Source organism: Oxyura jamaicensis, chromosome 5, assembly GCF_011077185.1.
Source record: "Oxyura jamaicensis isolate SHBP4307 breed ruddy duck chromosome 5, BPBGC_Ojam_1.0, whole genome shotgun sequence".
Lineage (NCBI taxonomy): Eukaryota > Metazoa > Chordata > Aves > Anseriformes > Anatidae > Oxyura > Oxyura jamaicensis.
Window position 1 is genome coordinate 32,115,856 of NC_048897.1, and position 20,799 is coordinate 32,136,654.

At 56.4% G+C, this 20,799-nt stretch overlaps 1 protein-coding gene across 1 annotated transcript in view; it reads left to right on the top strand.

Moving 5' to 3' along the window:
* The window catches only part of TMEM63C (transmembrane protein 63C), a 36,356-nt gene that overhangs the window by 14,410 nt on the left and 1,147 nt on the right, over positions 1 to 20,799 (top strand). The window contains exons 3-24 of the mRNA XM_035328066.1: positions 9,636 to 9,750; positions 9,959 to 10,179; positions 10,556 to 10,635; positions 11,945 to 12,032; positions 13,482 to 13,519; positions 13,938 to 14,080; positions 14,350 to 14,401; positions 14,682 to 14,790; positions 15,363 to 15,436; positions 15,574 to 15,654; positions 15,742 to 15,862; positions 16,031 to 16,164; positions 16,413 to 16,535; positions 16,980 to 17,133; positions 17,693 to 17,799; positions 18,483 to 18,569; positions 18,991 to 19,056; positions 19,143 to 19,305; positions 19,524 to 19,629; positions 19,737 to 19,904; positions 20,189 to 20,304; positions 20,663 to 20,734. Coding sequence (XP_035183957.1) covers positions 9,982 to 10,179; positions 10,556 to 10,635; positions 11,945 to 12,032; positions 13,482 to 13,519; positions 13,938 to 14,080; positions 14,350 to 14,401; positions 14,682 to 14,790; positions 15,363 to 15,436; positions 15,574 to 15,654; positions 15,742 to 15,862; positions 16,031 to 16,164; positions 16,413 to 16,535; positions 16,980 to 17,133; positions 17,693 to 17,799; positions 18,483 to 18,569; positions 18,991 to 19,056; positions 19,143 to 19,305; positions 19,524 to 19,629; positions 19,737 to 19,904; positions 20,189 to 20,304; positions 20,663 to 20,734 — 2,280 coding nt within the window. The 5' untranslated portion in view covers positions 9,636 to 9,750; positions 9,959 to 9,981. The remainder of the gene's footprint in view (positions 1 to 9,635; positions 9,751 to 9,958; positions 10,180 to 10,555; positions 10,636 to 11,944; positions 12,033 to 13,481; positions 13,520 to 13,937; positions 14,081 to 14,349; positions 14,402 to 14,681; positions 14,791 to 15,362; positions 15,437 to 15,573; positions 15,655 to 15,741; positions 15,863 to 16,030; positions 16,165 to 16,412; positions 16,536 to 16,979; positions 17,134 to 17,692; positions 17,800 to 18,482; positions 18,570 to 18,990; positions 19,057 to 19,142; positions 19,306 to 19,523; positions 19,630 to 19,736; positions 19,905 to 20,188; positions 20,305 to 20,662; positions 20,735 to 20,799) is intronic.

Genomic DNA, 20,799 nt, shown 5'->3' on the forward strand with positions numbered 1-20,799 from the left:
TTAAGAATTCAGAACTAGCAGAGGTTCTCCTCTCACACTTCATTTTTACTGGGACTGGAAAGGCAATGAGCCTCTCCTGCTTTAACTTGCAGTAATTTTCTGAACTTTGAATAAACTAATCACTGTATTAACTAATTTAAACTTTTTTTTTTTTTTTTTTTTTTTTTTTTTCCTTTAAAAAAGGTTGCTGCTGTCAGAGCTGACTTTGGAGTTCATCAGGTTTTAATTCCAGGTGCTTAGCCAGTGAGCATCTCTCTGGCAACAAGGACATAATGCACAAATTTCTACTTATTTTTCACAGATTAGAGTGATCTGAAGTCTTAGCATGTAGGTTGTTATAATTTCAAGTTTTGATTTGGCTGTCTTTTAATTTAAAGAGTTTTTAGCTCAGACAAAATGTGATTACTTTTATGTCAGGTATATGTTTCAAAAAGCCATGGCTCTTTTATTTGTTCTGGTTCCAAGTCCTCTTTATTGCTTTTTCCTTTCATATTACACTGCTACTAATCTTCTGATCAGGCAGTTTCATTGGGTTTTTCTTTGGGGAGCTTTCCATTGAGTTTAATTTTCTTTTATCCAAGTTTTTAATTTCTTGTGTTTCCTTCCATGAAATTTCATCAAACTCTTCCTCGTACAGAAACAGAAAAAAAACAGCAACAAAGTGAATAATACTAATAAAAGCTGCGGAGGTTGTGCCACCTCCTGAGAGTGTCATATTTTAAAGACTTTTAGGGTAGTTCAGTCATTGCAGGGAAGTCAGGGGATGAATGCTTCCACACATAATGTTAAGCCAAGTTATACAAAACTCTAGTAATGGGACTTATAATAAAAATATTGCTGAATATTGCCACGCCATAATTGCTATGCCATGTCTTGTGTATGTACTACTATCGACTACCACTGTAGTTATGTTCCAGGGTCATCATTAAGGTTCAGGATTAATTCATCCCAGCAGCTACACGTGAGAGGAATTCCTCCGACTGCCTTCCATTTTATTCAGACAGGCCCTGCAGCCAAATTTCTGAGGTTTCTTTCCATCCAAAATGAGGTGAATTTCTGTCCTGGTGAAAGAAGTGTTGCTGCTGGTTTCGGCAGGGAGAGGATTTCATTGTACACATGATGGGGCTTGGTATTTTTGGGGACAGCCTGATGGCAGGGGGCTGAAGTTTCCATATGCCCATTGCCTGCAGCCTTTAAAGGGTGGAGGGGGCTGTGAGCTGGGCTTGGGGTCCGATCCTGCTCTCATTGCTCAGTGCCTGTTCCCTGAACAGAAGCCCACGCACCAAGGAAAGCTCTCTGATCCCTGTGGCTCCTCTGGATCTTGAGGAGAGATCAGTTGTGTCAGCAGGCTGCTATCGCGCTGCCTCACCCAGCTATCCTGCATGCTCAGCTCAGGTTTGCTCAAGCCAGCTGCAGGCTCTTTGTGTTTGTGGGTGGGGAGATGCTTCCCAGAGTGGGGATGGCAGCACAGCTTGCCCGGTACATCCACCTCAAAGTGGGAGCTTGGGCTGGGCCAGGACACCCCAGCTGCTGCAAACACCCTTTGGTATACATAGCCTGCCTGGCCCCTGCTAGACATGGCCTGGACTCAGATAGCCACTGAGCTGTGCAGAAGCTTGCAGTGACTGTGTATGGGCCACTGCTCCCTGCCTGGACCCCCAGATCCCTCTGGCTGGCTGCATTCCTGGTGCAGGTGCTGCCTAGCAGCACGAGGGGCTGCCAGCCTTCCCCAGTGCCCTCTTGGTGAGGCGGTTCTGCCTTGTGGGAAAAGGCAGCCTTGTGTGGAGAAACTGCGGGCAGTTGTGCCTCCCTGCCCCTAAAACTGGCCATCTTGGTCTTCTTCTCCCTGGTCCCAGAGAGCCCAAGGGTGACTTGTCCACAGAGCATCCCTGCTGCTGGCTCTGGGCAATGCTGCACCTCCTGGCCCGCAGCTTATCTTCCTCCCGACACCTCATCCCTTCCCCAGCCCAGTCACTGTACGTGCCCAGATGTGGCAGTTCCTTCGCAGCCCAACGGGAACTAAACCATTTCTTGTGTTTTCGTCTGTCACATCCGTTACTCCTGAGGTCCCTGTGCTGGCTGCGTGCCACAGCAGGGCAGCGGGCATGGCCGGAGCAGACATCTCGTCCCCTTCCCGCTGCCTGGGGATGCGCTGACGTTCCCATCCCAACAGCCCTCGGATCCCCCTCTGATCTCTGGTGCTCCAGGGCTGCACAGCTCCCCACATCCCCTCTGGGTCCTGGGTGAAGGGCTGCCTGCTCAGGGTGGGTGCATGGCTAGGGCAATGCTGGGTGGCTGGGGGATTCCCCTGGGGATTGGGGGCACAGCAGTGATGGGGACGAGCTGTCTCACCGGTGCACCCGGCGCAGCGGGAGGAGGCTGGAACAGCGCGTGCCTTGTGGAGCCGTGGCTGCAGCTTGCTGGAGAGCCGCCTCCCTCCACAGCAGCCACTTCCCGCTCATCCCATCTCCCCTAGGGACTGGGGGGGGCTGCAGGAGGCTGTGGGGCTGGCTCAGCCTGCTCCCTTCTCCCTGCTCAATGCCCAAATTCACTCACACATCGGGGGAAGGTGTCCATTTGGTGGGCCCTGTGCCCTTCCCTATGGAAGGGCCCCCAGGGGACAGAGGTGGCAGTGGGGAGCATTTTCTCTCCTTGCCCTCTCCTCCTAGGCTGCAGTGTTCACCATCAAAGGCTTTCCCTTCCCTTTGCAGCTCTACTGACCCAAACCTGTAGGCTGAGAGCTAAGCCCTGCATGGCGGGAGAGGCTGGATGTGACGACCGCGGGGCCGTCCCCGTTGTGTAACCCACCGGGGCGCAGCCTCAGCTGAGCTGCCAGCTCCCACGCGCTCGGGGCGGCGTGATTCATCCCGGTGTCTGGTGTTACCCAGATCTGCTTGGGAGCTGGGCAGAGGTGGGAGGAAAGCCTCACCAGGGCCAGGTTTGGCAAGCAGTGTGCCTGTGGGCTCCCACTGCAGCCCAAATCTCACTCTTTGTTCCTGGCAGCGAGCACAGGCGATAAAAAGTGTTCTAGCTCTGCAAATGCTCTAAAATTACATCTTATGTGAGTGTGTGTATAGTGCTGTAATCCACAGCTCTTGAGAAGAAGCTTTTGTGCTTGCAAAGAGGTGAGCTGAGCTGGGCAGGGGGGTTTCTTTCATCCGGGAGCAGAATTGTCTGCAAGGAACAATGTGGATGCTTGAAGCTCAGGAGAAAAGTCCAGGGGCAGCTGGCAGCAGCCGGGGGTGGAGGCCTCCCCGGAGGGCAGCACGCAGGGAGATGGCCGAGGAGAAGGGCTGAACAGGACCAGTGCGATGTTGCCCACCCGAGACTGGCCCCATGTGGATGTGGGGTGAGGATGCACCTTGGCAGAGCTGTCTGCAGGTGTTAGGGGCAGGGTGAGCCCAGGCAGTGCTGGGGGAGCTGTGACAGCTGCGCTGGGTGGTCCTGGGGGGACAAGCCCAATAACAGTGGCTGGAGCGTGCTGTGGTGAGGTTTGGGCATTTGGGCAGGGGCTTGGTTGGCTCCCCAGCCTCCTGGTGTTGGGGACAGCACAGCCACAGTTCAGTCCTTGCCTGGCCTCTGCCCCGGGCAGGCTCCCTGCCCTCCCTGGTGCTGCCTGGGGCTGTGCTGGCGGCTCCAGATGGAGAGAAGTCTCTGGGCAGCAGGTGGCTTTATAAAAGGCAGCACATGAAACTCCCACTCTCCTCGCCACCTCCCACCACTCTCCAAGCAGCAAAAGGGACCTGGGGAGGGAGGAGCTGCTCTCCTGCCTTTTCCTTTTCCGCATCTCCAGAGACCACAGTGCTCCTGGTACCCTTTGGTGGTGAGAACAGCAGCTGTGACCTGCAATGGGCCTGGACACAGCCTCTGTCATTTTCCGTATGGGTTTCCACGAGGGAGTGTTTTTCCGGAGGAGGTGGCACTTTCCTCCATGCCTGCCTTGACACCCTCATCTCTTTGAGCATGGTTACCTCAGCGGGGGAAGCAGTGATCTGCCTCCGAGTGCCCGACCTCCCACAGAAGCCTTCCTGTGAGATCTCCCTCAGATTTTGATGGCAAACAAGAGCAGCACGTGCTGGTTTGGCTCTGCCCAAACACATGCTCCGGTTACTGGGTTCACAGGTGATAGGAGAACCTAGGAGAACCAAGGAGAACCCTTTCCTGTGGCAGCTCTGTCAGCATGGCCTTGGGTTCGCTTGGTTCTTTGCACATCCCAGGTGTGGTGCGTGGGGCTGAGCATCGTTACTGGGCAGGCACAATGTGCACAGCAGGGCATTGGGGTGTAAAGCAAACACAGGTTATCGCTCCTTCCTGCTCACCGCTGCTTGATCACACACACGTGGAGAAGGAGTGGGAGAAGAGCTGCTCTGTCCCTTGGGATAACGTGTCCCTACACAGGGTTCCTGAATGCGGTGGCAACCCAACTCTGCTGAGCGCAGGGGACTCACCTGGCTCCCCAGAACAGAACAGCAATCTTTCCCTCCAGGCGTGTCATGGAGCTGGGGTGGTGGGTGTTGGTGGGACAGTCTGGGAGCTGTGGGTGAGGAGGTGACCAGCACCCAGGGGAGATATGGGGACAAGGGCCATCCCTGGGACAGGGCCTGTGCCTGTTCTCTGTGACTCAGCAGCTGTCCTGCTGCTGATGGGACAAAGTCTTCTGCTGAAAGATTGTCTGTGCCGTGGCCTCAGAAGAGGGCGGTGCTTTGGGGCTTGACGTAAAGAAATCTCCCTCAATTTTACATCCGAGAAGTAAAATTACAGTGCCCTGGGGACAACGTCCTTAACACTGGCCCCAAGCACCTGTGGTGGTGTCACACACCAGCTTCTCCTGCTGGCCCAGCTAAGATCTCAGTTTCTTTGTGGTCTCCCCAAAGGGTTTGAGAACTCTCCTTGTTGCTCTTCCCATCGTGTTTTCACATGGCCGATGCCCTCCCAGCCAGAGGGCTCTCTGTCCCCAGGCAGTGAGACACGTGTCACCTGGCTGAGCTTTGCCTGCCCCACACAGGACATAGGGGCAGCCTTCCTGAACCTCCCCAGGGCCTGGAGGGGCTGGAGACTGCTGCAAATGTTGGGAGGGAAAAGATCATTTCTTGGGGCTTCCCCAGGTGATTTCAGGAGGGACAGCAGGCAGTGTGAGACTGGCTGGTGGAGGGACACTTTGTCCCCTGGGGGCAGGGAAAGGAGCAGCTCACAGGGTGCTGGCTAGCGCAGTGCAGATGGATGCTGCTGGTGGCAGAGGCATTGGCATCTGTGTAGGATCCTGCCTCAGTGGGAGCATTGCCAGAGGGCCGGTGCCAGCCAACACCATCCCAGCAGCCATGCTCAGTGGGTTTCCAAACGGAAGGGACACGGTGGGGTAGGGTGGGGTGAGCTGTGCCATGCCAGCAGCATCCTTGGCTCGGAGGAGCCACGGTGTGTTTGGCAGTGGTGGCAAGAGAGCGAGGCCCCGCTGAGGCCTGGAGAAAGGGCCATGGAGGTACTGGACACAGCTCCTGGTGGAGGAGAGGGCCTGGGCTGAGGGGAAGGTGACCGTGGATAGGGGAATGTGGAGGTGCATGGAGGTAGACCAAGGGTCCTATGGCTTGGGGGTTCTGGTAGAAAATGAGGGAGCAGAGCTGCTCCTCACAGTCTTTGGGACATGGAGACCATGACCATAAGAGGGAAGGGCAAAGGGAGAGGCACTGAGGGGCACCCTGGACATACACTGGGTTTTGGAGTGCTGTGTCTGTGTTCCTGTTCCCTCTGTGCTCGTCCTGGTCAGCGCTGGATGTGGCCCACAGCGTGTGCACTGAGCTACACGGACAAGGAGGTCACCGTGCCCTTCAGTGCCAAAGCTGCCTCTGCTAGGCTGTGCTGAGCTCAGCGCAGGGTCTGGATGAGACTTCCCAGCCCGAGGCCCTGAGTCATGCTGAGTCGGGTTTCCTGCCCTGGTCTCTGCTGGCACACGAGGTTGGGTGCTGGAGGCGTGCCTCAGCTTCCCATCCAGCAGCAGACGTGAGTGGTCCCCATCCTGCCCAAGCAGGACACAGAGGCTGAATGAGTGCAGGTATGGAGAAGCCTGGCTTAATCATCTGGGCTCTCCCAAGGCTTTGTTTTGGTGTTTTGCTACTCCAGCTTTCCATGAATGCCCTAGCAAATGAATTTGCTGGCAGGGTGCTTAGAGGGAAAGACAAATTTTTAAAAATTGCATCCACATGAAAGAAATGCTTTATTTTTAATTGGAAATCTGATTCTCTGGATTAGTGCCCACCCAACCGGAGAGGAGAAGCAGATGCTGGTGTATAAACAAAGCAATCAGGGAAGCGAATATTCAAGGCAAACCTTGTGCACTGCAAATGGTTCACAGAAATCATCCAGCTAATCACTTTGAATGGCCAATCTGATAAATCCACTGCCCATTCACAGCCGTCACAAACAGGAGAAGCAAGCATTGCCTTTCCTGTTATTCTGCAATTTCCTGACCCTGTTTCTCCTCTGACTCAGACCTTGATGGGTTAGGCCACGTATTCTGCCTTCTGTCTCTCTGTTACTGCTTCATTTTCTGGCTGCAGCCCTGCCTGCTCCTGTGTTTCCTCGCGTGGCTGTCACTGTCACTGCCTGGGGACAGTGCCTACCCGGGGGGGACGCCTGCCTGCGGCTGGCACATGAAGGCACTGGTCCATGCACAGCTAACGGGGACCTCTCACAGCACCCCCAGATGCGAATACGCTCATCCCTCTCTGTCATTCACAACCACAACTCCTCCCCTGCCCCGTAAAGGTCAGGGAAATCCCAGTGGCAGGAAGGTGCCCTGCCAGCGGCACAGCTGGGGCTAGGGGCTGCTCTGCTGATTCTGGGGGCTTGGCTGGACCTCTCAGTGCTGCTACCAGAGTGCTGGAAAATGCTGGATTATCTTATAACTTTAGCTCAGGTGTTTTGACAGCAGCTTTAATCTGACCTACAGTGCCCAGGTGACCTCTCACTGTGTGGACCACTGCTTTTTAAGGTGTCACCTGCAGTTGGAGGGAGGTTGACCACGTCCTACAGGTCTGACCTCAGGGTGTCACTGGTGCACAGGAGCAGAAATCTCCTTTTCCATTTTTTCTGCATGCACTGTTCCTAGGACTTTTACGTGATTTACTTATCTGGTTGTTCCCAATGGTTATTTTAATGGAAGTGCGGCAGTTATGCAATTTGCCTAAGCTTGTCAAAGAACAGCACCATAAAAGGTGAGATTAGCTGGAATAAATGGTCTGGAAAGGTACCGGTTTGGGTACCTGGGGGTGAAGGGACCAGGGAAAATGCAGGAAAATGAGGACTAGGACTTCAGAGGGAAAGCCAACCTGGGTTAATTTCCACATCAGTTCCCCTCACCTGCCATCCTGTGGCAGGATGTTCCTCCTAGGAGAGTGAACACGGTGCCAAGAAACAAGCTGCAGGATCCTACCACTGGGTAGCGGAGTGGTGGTAACAGGGAAGGGACCCAGAGGTTGCTAGGAGTCTCCTTGATTATTTGCTGAAGGTCCAGCAGCTCCCTCGGTCAGAGACACGCTCTTGGTGTTAACAAAAAGGCAATGAATTATTTAGCAGCTGAAAATGCCAGATGGTGATGACTCTGTTGTTTACATGAGGAGGGGAGGGAGGGAGATGTGCACATGGGAAGAACAGATTGAGAGCACCCTGTAGGAAAGGGACGACTCTGGCCACAGGCCCCAGTGGCCCCTGTGGTTTCACAGCTGGCTGACATCTCTGTTTAATTCAGAAACTGCCAGCACCAAGACCAGTTCTTAAGCTCTTCATTCCTCAAGAGCTTCATCTCTCAAGAGCTTGGGTTGAGATTCCCTTGGGAGTTCTTGGTGTCCACCTGTTTGCATTTGTCAGGCTGTCAAAGCCTTTTTTTGTCAACTCTGTGTTTGAAAACCCTCTTCCTCAGTCTTTCCTTTCCCCAGATGAGAAGGTCAGAGACAATCAGTGTGTCAGGCCTGTACCTGCGTCAGCTCCTGCCCCAGCTCCCCTTCCTACCCGCTCTGCTCAGCAGTGGGACAGGGGTCTTTGTTCCCCTCAAGAGCTCTAGGAGAGGACCATAATCTCCTCAGCTAGGAAGCTGCGTGGTCTGAGAGAGAGGCTGAGGCTCCAGCAGCGCACATAAAACCATGTGCTATTGTAGTCTCCCATCTGTCACACTGACACATCAGAAGTAAATGTTTCCCAACAAAAGTAAATCCATGTAGAGCTCAGGAATATCCCCTTTCTGAGCTGAGGCATTCTGTGTGTGCTCTTTCTGTACTCCCCAAGGACCACTCCATCAGGTTTCCTTTGGTGTTGAAGCAGAGTTGATCCTCTTTGGTTCTGATAGGAAAAAAAACACCATAAACACTTTGCATATCCAGGTCCCTTGAGGTGCTGGCTGGCTGTGTTTGCATCCTCTGACATTGCTTAAACAGACCACAGCTCTTGTTCTTCATCTGTCCTGTCTGCGTGGATGATGAGCATCCTGCAGCAGTGATCAGCTGCGCCTGGGTGACTGCAGGGGCTGCAGCAGAGTCTCTGTCGTCTGGAATTTAGATAAAAATACAAAGCTCACAGGAGTCTATCCTAACGGGCACAAGTGAGGTTTCATGTGGCCTTTGCACAGGCTTATTCACAACATCACAGCTCAGTACGTCTATGGGGGGGGGCACTCATATAACTCCTTACACACTCCAGACAGGCCAGATGTTGTTGCCAGCAGCACAGGTCCCCAGGATCACAGGCGCAGAATAATTGATGTTGGAAGGGACCCCTTGTAGGTCACCTCTGAAAGCTTCTGCTCAGGACAGAGTCAACTTCAAAATTGTGTTCAGTTCTTTTCCTAATGAGGGCCTTCCGCCCTCTGGCTTTCTCTACCTGTAAAGTACTAGACATCCTACCTCAGGGCCTTTTTGGAAGAGACATTGGCTAACCTGGCTGACATTCTGAAAGCTCCCTGAAGACAGCGTGTCCTGGGGTGCCTCACCCTGGTGATGCAGTTGGTCTCATCTCAGTTAGAGCTGTCCCCATCTGAAGTCCATGGCTCTCCTGGCCCCAGGAGAAGTTAGCTGAAGGTACTGGCTGGGGCTCCAAGGCGCCGAGACATGGCGAGCACATGAGATTTGGCCCTGTTGTCTCCAGTTCATTAGCATTTGCTGTACTGGCTCCGTCTCCTCCTGTGCTTCAGCAGCCGTTCAGCACTGCCTGGCACACAGGCCTGTGGCACCCTGTTAATAATGGTCTTGCTGTTTCCTACTGGCTCCTGGAGGGTGGCTGTTCCCAGGGGGCCCAGGTACCACAGGTTTGGAGAGGATCCTTTCCCCCACAGCATGGTGGTCGGAAATGTTTTGGAAGCAAGACACAACCTTGGCCATTAATGGCCTTCAAGTGTTTCCTACCAGTGACAACCATAGCCTGCGCTATCATCTCCCAGAGGAAGTGGGGAAGTCTAAAGACTTCGGTATATCTTGGAGGGAGCAACCCTGCTCTGGTGGAAAGGCAGAAGGGAGGCCCCATGACTCTCAAATCACACAGACCGTGTTGTTGAGGCCTGGAGAACATCCCACAAAGAGTAGCTCTGGCTGAAGGCAGTGAAGCAAGCGCAGCCCCAGCAGCATGTCTGTTGACGTCATTTCTCTCATTCTTAGAAACTCAAGCAAATGCTGTGGCTCCTCGTTCCTGCCTGCTGACCACGCCAGGGTAGCCATGACACAACCCAGCTTCCAGGAGTGAGGGGGAGAGGTGGAGAGAGACCTGTCTCAGGTATGATGGAGACATCCAAACTGCACAGGGTTTAATGAGCATGGGGAAAGGACACAAGGTAGCTGTGAGATTTGTTCAGCAACACCCTCTGCCTTCTGTCCCACAGCCCTTCCCTGGGAAGGACTGGGATTAGGGAAGCACCAAGGTCACCAGCCAGCCCTTTTCAAGCAAAAGCTGCCCCATCCTCACCCCTTCCCCTGTGTTGCAGGCCGAGGCCCCGTGACGGCACCAATGGAGAGCGTGTACTCGGTGGACCCAGCGCCGGACGGTGCCGGCCCCACCTCGCTGGACGTGCTCAGCTTCCTGGACACCCTGGTGAACAGTACAGAGGAGCAATGCTTCAGTGCCCGCTCCCGCAGCACCGTCCTGCAAGGGCTGCCCTTCGGTGGCGTGCCCACCGTGCTTGCCATCAACTTCATCCTCTGGCTGGTGAGCAGGCCATGAACAGGGTGCCATGTTCATGGGCAACACTGCCCATGGACCTCCTGGAGAACGTGGGCTCAGGGCTGGAATGGCCTCCTTAGCCAGTAAACCTAGTTTCCCATGTCCCAGCCTCTAAGAGGAGGCATCCCTGGGAGACCTGGAGTAGCAGGTGGTGGAGGTACACTTGAGATGTGTGGGGCCACGGGGGTTCAACTGTGCCGTGTCATGTGTGCTGTCAGCCCCCAGCAGCTGTGGTGAGATCACGGAGCAGGAACAGTTTGGCTTGAGGAGAGAGTTGTGTGAGAGCATGAAAACGGGAAGGAAGGAGGCGGCAAGACCCCATGGCAAAACCCTTCACCATCCCTCTTCCCTCCTCATGCAGCTTCTCCTCCTGATCTTCTCCTGCCTTCGGAAAGCGGCTTGGGACTATGGGCGCCTGGCGCTGCTGATGGACAACGATAGGTGAGGAGGACACAAGGCCACTGCGGGTGAGACCAAGTGACAGTGTGGCACCTGGAAGAGCCCAGAGGGTGCTGCTGTCCCCACGGGCCAGGGGTGATGGCCTGGCTGCCCATGCCCAGAGGGACCAGCCTTCCTGGCCAGGGGGCAGTGGCACTGTGTGCTGCAGCTGAGCGAATGCCCAGGCCAGCTTTGACCCCCCTCTTGCAGGTTCATAGCTGAGGTCTTGCTCAGGGACAGCTTTTTAAGGGAAAAGAGGAGGAAGTAGAGACTGTTACCCAGATAGTTTAAGCAGTGCACCTACAGACAAGGACTGAATTAAAGACATGGCTGCCCAGACCCAGCACCCACTTCTCCAGGAGCAGCTGCTCATTATGAGCATCCTTCTTTGCCCAAAAGTCCTGACCTGGGTCCTGGACTCCATCCTAATCCCATCAGTGGTTTGTCCTAATCCAGGCAGCGGTGGTGGCCAACAGCACCTCTCCTTTTCCCCCCATGTCCACAGCAGACAAATTGCTCCCAGCACAGAGAGCTCCCATGAGTAATGACACAGGGAGTCTGGTGACAGAGCTCTTGGTGCCAGCAAGTGCCCCGTCCTGGGAAAGAAAGGGTCCTCAGAGCTGCTTTTGGGTAGCATCAAGAAGCATCCCTCCCTCCTTGCCACCTCAGGACTGTGCATGGCTGGTCTGAGGAGGGAACAGGGGGAGATAAGTAGCAGTAGCACGTGTTCATGTCACTGAGGTGGCCTTCCCCTGGCCCATCCATCAGGCTATGTGCAGAATCCCTCAAAAAAAAAAAAAAAATACTGTTGCTATGGTGAAACCAGCACCTGGACTAGGTTTCTGAGTAGGATGTGCTGCTCGAGCAGGGCTCACCCCAGGCAACAGCACATTTTCCTTTTGGCAGGCGGGTGCGTGCAGGGTCTCTGTGAGGCTGGGAGCAAGCCTGGCAAAAGCCCCACTCCCGTCTCTCCCCGCCAGCTTCTCCTGGGCTCGGACTCTGGAGCCGAGCCTGGAGGTGGACAGGGATGCTTCTGTTCACTGGGGTACCACATCTGCAGCCCCAATGCAGCATGTGTGGTGAGGGGCAGTTCCTGGGGTGCGGGTGCCGTTGTAGCATCCTGCCTCCCACTGGCTGCCCTCCTCTGTCACTTGACCTAAGTGCACCTTGTGTTTGGGTCTGCATGGCCCCACAGTGGCCAGGCTGCTCCCTGAGGAAAAGCTCAGTGCATGGCTTCCCATGGGTGCCCTCCCTCTCCTTTCTGCTGCCTCTCCCCTGCCTCACTCCCTCCTCTCCTCTCCTCCCTCCAAAGCTTGACGTCACTTTTCTATGGGGAGCAGAGCGAGAAGGAGAAGTCCCCGTCGGAGAGCAGCCCCCTGGATGCCGACAACAAGGACGTGGTGAGCTCACAGCGGCCGCGGCAGGGACAGCCCGGAGCTGCTCTTGGTTTTCCTGGGTCACTTTGTCTGGGTGTGGGGTGTTCCCAGGGCACTCGCTGCCAGAGACACCACACAGGCAGCCCCAAGCTGCCCCCCAGCACCTCCCCGCCAGCAGCACAAGCACTGAGAGCCCCCCACAACCTGCATCTCCCCCTCTCCATGCAAGTACATCGCTGTGTTGGTGTCTCTTTTTCCTCTCTGCGGCATCAGGCACAAAACAGGTGTTGCTAGAAACAAGCACGGACCGACACATTCTGCTGTTTGTTTCTTTCTCTCTTTGGGCAACAAAAGTGCAAGAATCAATCACTGTTGTGGCTATGGAAAAAAAAAAGTCAGAATTCGTTAATATATATATATATATGCAGGGAATTCAAAGAAGCAAAATCCCTGCAGGTGGCAAGAGGACTATTTAAAGGCATGGTACTGGGTCTCTGGGTAAATGTATATCGCTCGTCAAAAATAACTGAGAACAACCAAAAGGAAAGCCAGCATGGCTAAAGAGCAGATTAAGGGAGATTAATAGATGTAAGAAGGCACCCTTTTAAAAGTTTAGCTGTTCCCAAATGAGAAAAATCTGAACTCTGCCAAGTTAGGTGTAAAATACACTCAGAGGAGCAGGCAGAGGAGTTTGAGGAGACATTTGTAGAAAGCTTAAAAACAAGTACTTAAATTCTTCAGACACATCAGGAACGGGAAACGTGCCAGAGGGCTTGTGGGGCTAACAGATGTTGAAGACAGAAAACGATTGCTTGAGAAGCAGAGTGTGGCAGGAGCTCTGCATAAAGCCTCCGTGTCTGCATTTACCCCTGGGTAAAGCTGGGGAAAGAAGAGGAGGAACAAGGTGTCAGCTCTCACAGGAGGGTGAGGGCACCCCACAGGGCTCTGCCTGAGGCCCTTTGCATCATAAACCCCCCAGAAAGGGGATGAGAGGAGGGGACAGAGCTGTGTGCTGTAGGATACAGCCATGACAGAGAGGACTGCAGAAAGATCTTGAGCTTGTAGTGGTAGGGTGTAAAATAACACCTAGGGGATAAAAGGCCGGATGTTACATGTGCAGAGAGAGGGAGGGAGCTGTTACACAAGATACTGGCATTGTCCCATGTTGCTGTGTGGCAGTGCTGGCTTGGTGCTCAGTAGTGGTCCAAAAAGCATATTGCTTGGTGGGCACTGATAGCAAAGGTGCAGAGAAGGGCATTTCTGGGCTGGACATTAAAACAGCCTGGAGACTGCTTTGCAGAAAGGGCCCACGTGTCCTGCTTCTCCCTGGGCACCTGCCTCTGGGCAGTGCTGCAGCCAGGCTGCTGGGCAGCCCCGGGCGCTGCCTCTGCTCAGCCTGGAGCAGAGCCCCCTCAGACCAGCACCCAAGGTCTGTCTCCATGTCCTGTTCATCCCAACTCTCTTCTCTTCCAGGGCTTCTGCTCCTGGCTCATTTCCATCTACCAGATGAAGTAAGTGTGTGCTGTCGGTGTTGGGGCTGTGCCCCAGGGAGCTGGTGCCTGCGGGTGGTGGCCCAGTAACCAGAGCCCTGCTAAAACATCCCCCCAGGGAGTGAGGGCAGGGGCTCCCCTCTGCCTGCCCTCTGTGGTGCTGCTGATCCCAGGCTCCTGCCCCAAATGAAAGGGCTTTAGCCTCTCCTGGTAGGAGCCAGTCCTGCAAGGGGATGGCAGCCTGAGGGCTGTTTGCTTCCCATGTTCCCTCTGTGCCCAAATCCCACATACCACAGGCAGGAAGCCATGAGTTAGTATGGGTGTTGTGGGGCTGGAGCAGCCCCACGGTGAGCCCCAGTGTCCTGGGGGGGAGATGGGGTGGTGGTTCTGGCAGCAGTGGGGAGGCACCACCATCACTCACCCTCACCCTCTCCCCCAGGGATGAGGAGATTCAGAGCAAGTGTGGGATCGACGCCACCACCTACCTCTCCTTCCAGCGGCACCTCCTGGTCCTGCTGATGCTGGTCTGCGTGCTGTCCGTGGCCGTCATCTTGCCCGTCAACTTCTCGGGGGACCTCCTGGGTAGGTGCACCCGAGTCTTGGGGTGGCTCAGGAGTGTGGCACAAGCACAATGCAGGGGGGACAGGAAGCAGAAGGACCCCTCTGACAGTTGTGGGGCAGAGGAAAAGGAAGAAGCAGCAAGCTGCAGGGTGGCAGGGCTTGCTGGGGTCCTGGGAGATGGGAGGAGAGGAAGAGCGAAGAGGGGCCACTGGCGCCGTTTGCCCTGCAAGCACGGAGATGTGTTGTGCACTGGCTTCCCGTAACCTCCTGCTTGTCCTCTTCCCCTGCAGGACACAACCCCACGCACTTCGGCCGGACAACCATCGCCAACATCCCGACACAGTACGTGGCTCCCACGTCGGGGGGCTGCACGTGCTGCTGCCGTGCTGGGAGCACCAATCCATGGTGACAGGGAATGGTCTGTGTGAGCAGCAGGGCATGCGTGGGAGACTGTGTGTCTGTCTGTGCTGCCCTCATCCTGGGTGTGCTGCCTGGTCTCCTGCCCTGGCAGCTGGCTCAGGGAGGTCTTACTGGGTGTCTGGGGTGGCCACAGATGAGGTGCTGAGTACCGGGCTGCTCCCTGTGCTGCAGTGTGAGCTGATCTCGTCCTCTCCTCCTCCAGGGACCGTCTCCTGTGGCTGCACAGCATCTTTGCCCTCATCTATTTCATCCTCACCATCCTCTGCATGGCTCACCACTCCATCCATCTGGAATACAGAGAAAACGAGAAGGTGAGTGATATTCTCCCCACAGCCACCACCCCGCCTTTCTCAGCTCAAACAGACAACTTGGAGTGTGCTTTGAAGAAAGGATGGCCCAAGTACATACAGAGAGCTTTAGGAACAGCCAGGGCCTGGGCAGACAGGGAAAGATAAGGTTGTTTTTCTCCTGCTTCTGGAAAAAGCCTGGCAGCCTGGAGGCAAATCTCCACTGCTGCCTTGTCACCGAGATGGAAGCTTGGCTGCATCTGGCTGTCTGTGAGGTGGCTGTGTCCACCTGTGTCCCCACAGCTGAGGAGGTCTGCAGTGACCCAGGCCCCAGGCCTGGCAGTCAGCACCCTCAGGCTCTCCTCTGCCACCTGGCGGGTGGGACATCCACCAGGGGACCAATGCTGTGGGTCCTGCACCTCCCTCTGCCCCCACCTGAGTGCAGGATGGTGCCTGAGCCCGTTCCCTTTGGGCACATCCCTTCCCCATCTGTACCGCAGAAGATGTGGCCATGAAGCATGATCTGGTGTGAGCAGGACAGCTGCAAGATGGCCTGTGGACCCCAGCCCCATCCTCTGCCCCTTCTCCTCCCCCAGGTTGCACGGACATTGATGGTTACCCACATCCCCAAGGAGATCACAGACCCTTCCCTCATCATCAAGCATTTCCAGTGAGTAGCTGTGTCTGGGCAGGACATCCCTGTCCTACCTGGGCTGCCTGGAGGCTGGCCACGAGCTGCCCCAGGCCCAGGAGGAGAGGCTGTCCCTGGCCATGTCCCCCAGTGCCACTGTGTCTGTGTGCCCGCAGCGAGGCATATCCCAGCTGCACTGTCACCAACGTCCAGTTCTGCTTCGATGTCCGCAAGCTGATGAAGCTGGATGTGGAGAGGTGAGTGCGTGCGGACCCTGCAGCTGTCTGCCTGTGTGATGAAGGTAGCTCCCTGAACAACCCTCCGCTCTATCTGCTTCCTGGCAGGCGCAAGGCAATGAAAGGGAGGCTTTACTTCACCACCAAGGCACAGAAAGAGGGGAAGATCATGATCAAAACCCACCCTTGTGCCCGCATCTTCTGCTGCCGCTTCTGTGGCTTTGAGCAGGTAGGATGGTGCGGGCAGGGCTGCAGGCAGCGTGTCCCCAGTGCGGGCAGGGCTGCAGGCAGCATGTCCCCAGTGTGGGCAGGGCTGCAGGCAGCGTGTCCCCAGTGTGGGCAGGGCTGCAGGCAGCGTGGTGGCTTGCCCATGCCCCAGCCCTGGCTGCTCCTGCAGGTGGACGCTGAGCAGTACTATGGGGAGCTGGAGGAGAAGCTCACGGATGAGTTCAACGCCGAGCGCAACCGCATCATGCTGAAGCGGCTCGACATGGCCTTCGTCACGTTCCAGGATGAGCGGATGACGGCTGTGTGAGTGCCTGTCGGGCCTGCTGGTGCGAGCACGGTCCCCAGCCTGGCAGTGGTATGGGAGGGGGCCACCACCACTGGTGAATGTGGTGGGTCTGGGGCACCTTGCCGGCTCCCCTGGCCAAGTCCAGGTGATGGGTCTGTCTCTGCTGTGCCTCTGCTGCCTGCCAGGGGCTGCAGGGAAAGGCTCATGAGAAGCAGGGAGGTCCTGAGCTGTTGGTTCTGACCTGACCCCGGGCTCCCTCCTGCAGGATTTTGAAGGACTACAGCCACATCCACTGCCGCAAGCACCCTCAGCAGTCCTCCGTGACCACCGTGGTTAAGTCGCACCACTGGGGCGTGCGCTACGCCCCCGCACCCAACGATATCATCTGGTGAACCCCCGTGGTGGGAGGGATGGAGGGAGGAAGGGAGGGCGAGCAGCCGGGAAGGGGAACCCATGCCATTAGCTATAGGAAAGGCACCCATGCCCAGAGCTGTAGCAGAAGTCACCAGTTGTGACCAGGGTGATCACGCACGGGTGGCAGGGCTCAGCCAGACAAGGTTTGGGGTGAGTGCCAGGCTTCAATTTTCCTGGCCTGACTCCAAAGCATCCTCAGAGGGTGGCACAGACCCCACTGTGGTCATACACAGCCCCTGGGGGTTCTGCAGTGGTGGTGCAGCAGTGCAGGGAGAAGGGAGAGGGTGGGCTCAGAGCAAGGTCTGTGGAGTGGTCAGCACGGGGAGCAGGACACAGAGTGCTGGAGGGCTGGGCTGGGAGACCCTGGACACATGTTTTTTCCTCCACACCATATCCAAGTCATCCTTTCTTCTCACAGGGAGAACTTGTCGGTCCGTGGCACATCCTGGTGGCTGCGATTCATCCTCCTTAATATCTGCCTCTTCATTCTCCTCTTCTTCCTCACCACACCAGCCATCATCGTCAATACCATGGACATGTTCAATGTCACACGGCCTGTGGAGAGCCTCAAGGTAGTTTCTGGGGCTCCGTGCCAGCTGTCCTAAAGGGTCTCCATTTCAACACTTGGCCGTGGCAGGGACAGAGCCCCAGCTTGGTGTTGGCCCTTGGAGATGAGCCATCAGTGGGGTGGGCATTGATGAGGGGCAAGGAGAGCTCACGCCCCTGGCTGTCCTGTTCTTTCTTGTGTGTGGATCTAGTGGCAGAGTCCTGGCCCCCTGGGCATACCTGAGCTTTGAGGCCTGTGTCCATGGGGAAGGGCAGGTTGGTGTTCATGCAGGAGAGGAGTGGGAAGAGCTCAGGAGCTGTCAGATGCTGCCAGCAGCACATTGCCTTCCTGCTCACTGACCTGTGAACTGCTGGGAGGGCTCTGGGTCTTGGTGCACCTGGCTGTTCTTGAGCTCTTGTCTCCTGGAACCAGTGTCCCTGCTCAGGGGGGAGATGTTCCACGTGCATCTGCCCAGGGAGCTGCCTCCAGCACGGCGGAGCAGTGGAAGCGTGGTCAGGCACAGCTTGTTGCTCCCTGGAGCTGTCAGGGTCCTAAGAGTGTGTTCCTCATCATTCCTACTGCAGAACCCCATCATCACCCAGTTCTTCCCCACGCTGCTGCTCTGGGCCTTCTCTGTCTTCCTGCCTTTCCTCGTCTACTACTCGGCCTTCTTCGAGTCGCACTGGACAAGGTAACGGGTCCCCGCGCTGCCCAGGGCTGCCCTGGGCCGTGTTGGATGGGAAGAACCTCAGTGGGACCCACCAGACCCAACCTGCGGAGAGGCAGGCTGTGGTGTGGGAGACCTCACAGAGCCCCATGGACGTTGCCCTGGCCAAAATCCACTTTGTACTCAAAGGAGCCATTTCCTTGCTGAACACCTTCAGACAAGTACAGGTGGAGCTGGTTTTAACGAAGGTCTGAAGAAGTTTGCAGAAGGGATTGCGTGATGGTAGACTGGCTGGCAGGGCCCTTGCCCTGACTTGGGAGGCACATCTCAGCTCTCCATGGTGGACCTGCAGGTTTAGGATGCTCAAGGTCTCGTAGCAGAGGAAGCATTGCCCAGTTCCTACAATTTGCTCTCTATCTTGACCCTCTGCCAGCCCAAACCCCTATGCCTGCTCTGCTGACCTCTTGCAGGAGCATTGCCACCACCTGCCATCCTTCTCTGAGGGCCAGGAGGTCCATCCCTGACTCCCACACAGTCTGGGAGAAGTTTTGCAGCACCCCAGGAGCTGCACAGCTCAAGGACACGTGGCATCCTTGAGCTGGTTGTAACGCCCTGGTGAAGATCTAGATCCAGCCCAGCCCTCTCTCACCCCACTTGCTGCCTTGCCACTCAGGAGTACAAACTTCTCTTTTCCACCTTTTCCCCAGGTCAAGTGAGAATCAGCTCACCATGCACAAGTGTTTCTTCTTCCTGGTGTTCATGGTCATCATCCTGCCCTCGCTGGGCCTGACCAGGTAGGGGCCACCAGGCAGCCTGGAGTCACACTGGGCTCCTCTCCTCCCTGCAAGTCAGCCCAAGTGGTTGAGGGACAGGAGCTGCTTCAGCCACTGATGACACTTGGCTGTCTCTGGGGAGGAAAATGCTCACACTTTAGTGGTGCTGAGCTGCTCCCAGATGGACACAGACATACAATACCCTGCAGAAGAGGTGGGGAGCTGTGCCAGGCCATGGCAGCTAGCCTGAGGTGCTGTTGGTGCCTGGCTTGGGGTGAATCCCTGAGCAGACCCCAGAAGGACCAGGTCAGGTACCGGCATAGCCCCAGCTCCAGCGAGTGTGAGCTGATCCCAGGGCAGGGCAGTGCTCATGGAGGCTGGATGCTCCCCATATTGCTCTGCGCTCCCCCTTCTTTCTGAGCTTCCCCTCTGTTCCCCCCAGCTTGGACCTCTTCTTCCGCTGGCTCTTCGACACCCACTTCCTGGACGAGGCCGACATCAAGTTCCAGTGAGTACTGGGCTGCTCCCCGAAACACGGGGACCTGCGGGGCAGAGCCTGGCACCATCCCCACTCTCCTCTCACCCTTCTTGCAGGTGCGTTTTCCTCCCAGACAATGGCGCTTTCTTTGTCAACTACGTCGTCACCTCCAGCCTGATCGGGACAGCCATGGAGCTGCTGCGCATCCCCGGCCTCCTCGTCTACACCGCCCGCCTTTGCCTCGCCAAGTCCGAGCCTGAGCGGCTCCACATCAAGCGGGTGCGTGGCCCCGGGCACCTCCAGGCACACACAGCTCCTGGGCATGGCAGGGATGCTTTGGGAAAGCTCAGGTTGTCCCGGTCCTGTGGGAGGTTTGTGTGGTGAGCCACCACGCAAGGTGTGCTGCTGGCCTTGGCCCCACGGGGCTAACCGGGGTGAGGCAATCCTGTGCTCCTGGGGAGGCAAAGGCAGTAACAGCGCTGCTGGTTGTGCCTCAGAGCCAAGCCTACCAGTTCCAGTTTGGGCTGGAGTATGCCTGGACCTGCTGCATCTTCTCCGTCGTCATGACCTACAGCATCACCTGCCCCATCATTGTCCCCTTTGGTGAGTATGGCCCTGCTGTCCCCTTCTGGCTGAGAAGGGCTTGTCCTGGCCTTCAGGAGCGAAGCATGGGAGGCATGGCCAACCAACGTCCCCTGTCCTCCTGCTAGGTTTGCTCTACATGCTGCTCAAGCACATGGTTGATCGGTACAACATCTACTACGTGTACATCCCCACCAAGCTGAACCAGCGCCTCCACGTCGCCGCCATCAGCCAGGTCGTGGTGGCCCCCATCCTCTGCATGTTCTGGCTGCTTTTCTTCTCCGTCCTGCGCCTCGGTAGGGAGAGCTCGGGGCTGCCCGTGCTGCTTCTCAGGGTCACCAGTCCGAAGCTCTGGGGGATGAGATTCACCCCTGAAGGGTGATGGTGTCACCCCTGAGTTAGGCACAGCTGAAAGATGGGAAGGGGGGTGGGAAGGTGGAGGTGCAGCAGGTGCAGGGGTATCAGCTACTGTTTGGGGAGAGGGGGCTGTCAGAGCTCACAACACCCCCAGCACGCTCCAGCCTGGGGCTCAACATGTCCTTGGAGGCTCATGGTCTGACCCTGTGTCTCTCTGCCCTAGGTCCCACACGCCCTGTCACCCTCTTCACCTTTGTGGTCCTCCTCTCCTGTATCATCTTCTCCTTCTTTGGCCTCTGCCTGAAGAAGCTGCAGCCACGGAAACCATCCAGCTACCAGGTGAGCGTGGGCAGCCCTTCCCTCCTCCCACCCTGTGCCCCCTCACTCCCCTGGGGTGTGTTTGCAGTGAGGGGGCTGAGGGTTTGGCTGCACCCAGGTCAGAGCAAGGGCTCAGGTACCCACACTTCTGGGGCATCCGCATGGTTGCTCCCCATCCCTGGACTTGCCAGCACTGAGTGGTGCTGTGGTTAGGGACGTAGCCAGCATTCCTGGCCTGCTTGGTTAAATCCCTGTTTGGCTGAGATTGGGCCTGGTCCTGCTGCAGAGGGGCCCCTGCATGGTGGCCCCTGGCCAGAGCTGCCCCAGGCTTTTCCCCTTGCCCCTGTGCTGCGGCTTCCTCCCAGCCTCCCCTCCCCAGATGTCCGATCAGTCCGAGGGCGCCTTCAATGATGCTGAGCGGAGCAGCGTCTCCTCCACCCCCAACTCCAACGTGAGTACCCCTCTGAGTACCCCTCCCCAGCCCGATGCAGCTCACTCCCAGCCCGGGGGATGCAT